At 55.9% G+C, this 1,196-nt stretch overlaps 1 protein-coding gene across 1 annotated transcript in view; it reads right to left on the minus strand.

The window, feature by feature from the left end:
* The window catches only part of LOC107104652 (tumor necrosis factor alpha-induced protein 2-like), an 8,796-nt gene that overhangs the window by 5,847 nt on the left and 1,753 nt on the right, over positions 1-1,196 (minus strand). Inside the window, exons 3-5 of the mRNA XM_015404696.1 lie at positions 1,035-1,160; positions 818-967; positions 361-485 (exon numbers count right to left, since the gene is read on the minus strand). Of these exons, the coding sequence (XP_015260182.1) occupies positions 361-485; positions 818-967; positions 1,035-1,160 (401 nt within the window). The remainder of the gene's footprint in view (positions 1-360; positions 486-817; positions 968-1,034; positions 1,161-1,196) is intronic.

A 1,196-nucleotide genomic window follows, 5' to 3' on the forward strand; every position in this document is an offset into this window, starting at 1 on the left:
AGAAGCAGCAGGAGGTGGAGAAGCAGCAGGAGGTGGAGCAGCAGCAGGAGGTGGAGAAGCAGCAGGAGGTGGAGAAGCAGCAGGAGGTGGAGAAGCAGCGGGAGGTGGAGAAGCAGTGGGAGGTGGAGCAGTGGGAGGTGGAGCAGCAGTGGGAGGTGGAGCAGTGGGAGGAGGTGGAGCAGTGGGAGGTGGAGCAGTGGGAGGTGGAGCAGCAGCAGGAGGTGGAGCAGTGGGAGGTGGAGCAGCAGTGGGAGGTGGAGCAGTGGGAGGTGGAGCAGTGGGAGGTGGAGCAGCTCGACGCGTCTCCGATATGTCGGAGTGGAACTGAGGCGCTCGGGTCGCAGCATCAGACTCTGGTACCTGAAGTCTGGGAACTTTTGGGCCAGATTGACGACCTCCAGATGGAGACTAGCAGGATCCTGCAGACGGAGGATCTCAGCCAGACTGCAGAGCATCTCAGAGAGCCTCAGCGTTTCACCGCAGCCCTGAAACACCAACAATCCTACTGAAAATACTGCAGAGATACTGACCGAGGTCCTCAGTCATTCCAGATAAAATAATCTGCTGGACTTTGTTTCCAAGTTTGAAGACGTTTCTTTAATTCAAAATGTCAGAAATAGCGTTTTATAGAGCGGACCAGAAACTCTGATCACAGGTTGAAGAATCCTGGACAGGTGAGGAAGAAGTACCTCCAGGTAGAAATCAGCAGTGGGAGCTTTGGACCAGAACCCGGCTCTGACAGAACCTCAGATGTTCTGATAGGAGCCTGAGGAGGATCATGATGATGAGAGGAAAGGCTCAGGTGTTCACATCTCACCTGCTCTTTAAAGAAGCTCTCCATCTTTTGGGCGTCCTCCACCACGCGCTGAGACCCGCCCACCTGCTGCTGCCTGCTCTTCATCCTGGCTTTCATGGTCTTCGCCACGTACTGGACCACCACGTCCAGATGGAGGTCCTCTAGCAGAACCTGCAGAGATACGGACGGTCAGCAGCGCTGATGGCAGGCGGCGGCGGCGGCGGCGGCGGCCTCTTACCTGTTTGCAGGCTGGCTTTAGGTCCGACAGCTGGTCCAGCTGCTGGATCAGGAAGTTCAGCAGCAGGTCGATGACAGATGAGGAACCGTCCATCCAGGAAGACGTCCACAGTTTGCTTAGATGGACCTACACGACATTTGGAAGAACAAGATATTTGGTCTG

Source organism: Cyprinodon variegatus, unplaced genomic scaffold (assembly GCF_000732505.1).
Source record: "Cyprinodon variegatus isolate N-32 unplaced genomic scaffold, C_variegatus-1.0 Scaffold1832, whole genome shotgun sequence".
Taxonomy (NCBI): domain Eukaryota; kingdom Metazoa; phylum Chordata; class Actinopteri; order Cyprinodontiformes; family Cyprinodontidae; genus Cyprinodon; species Cyprinodon variegatus.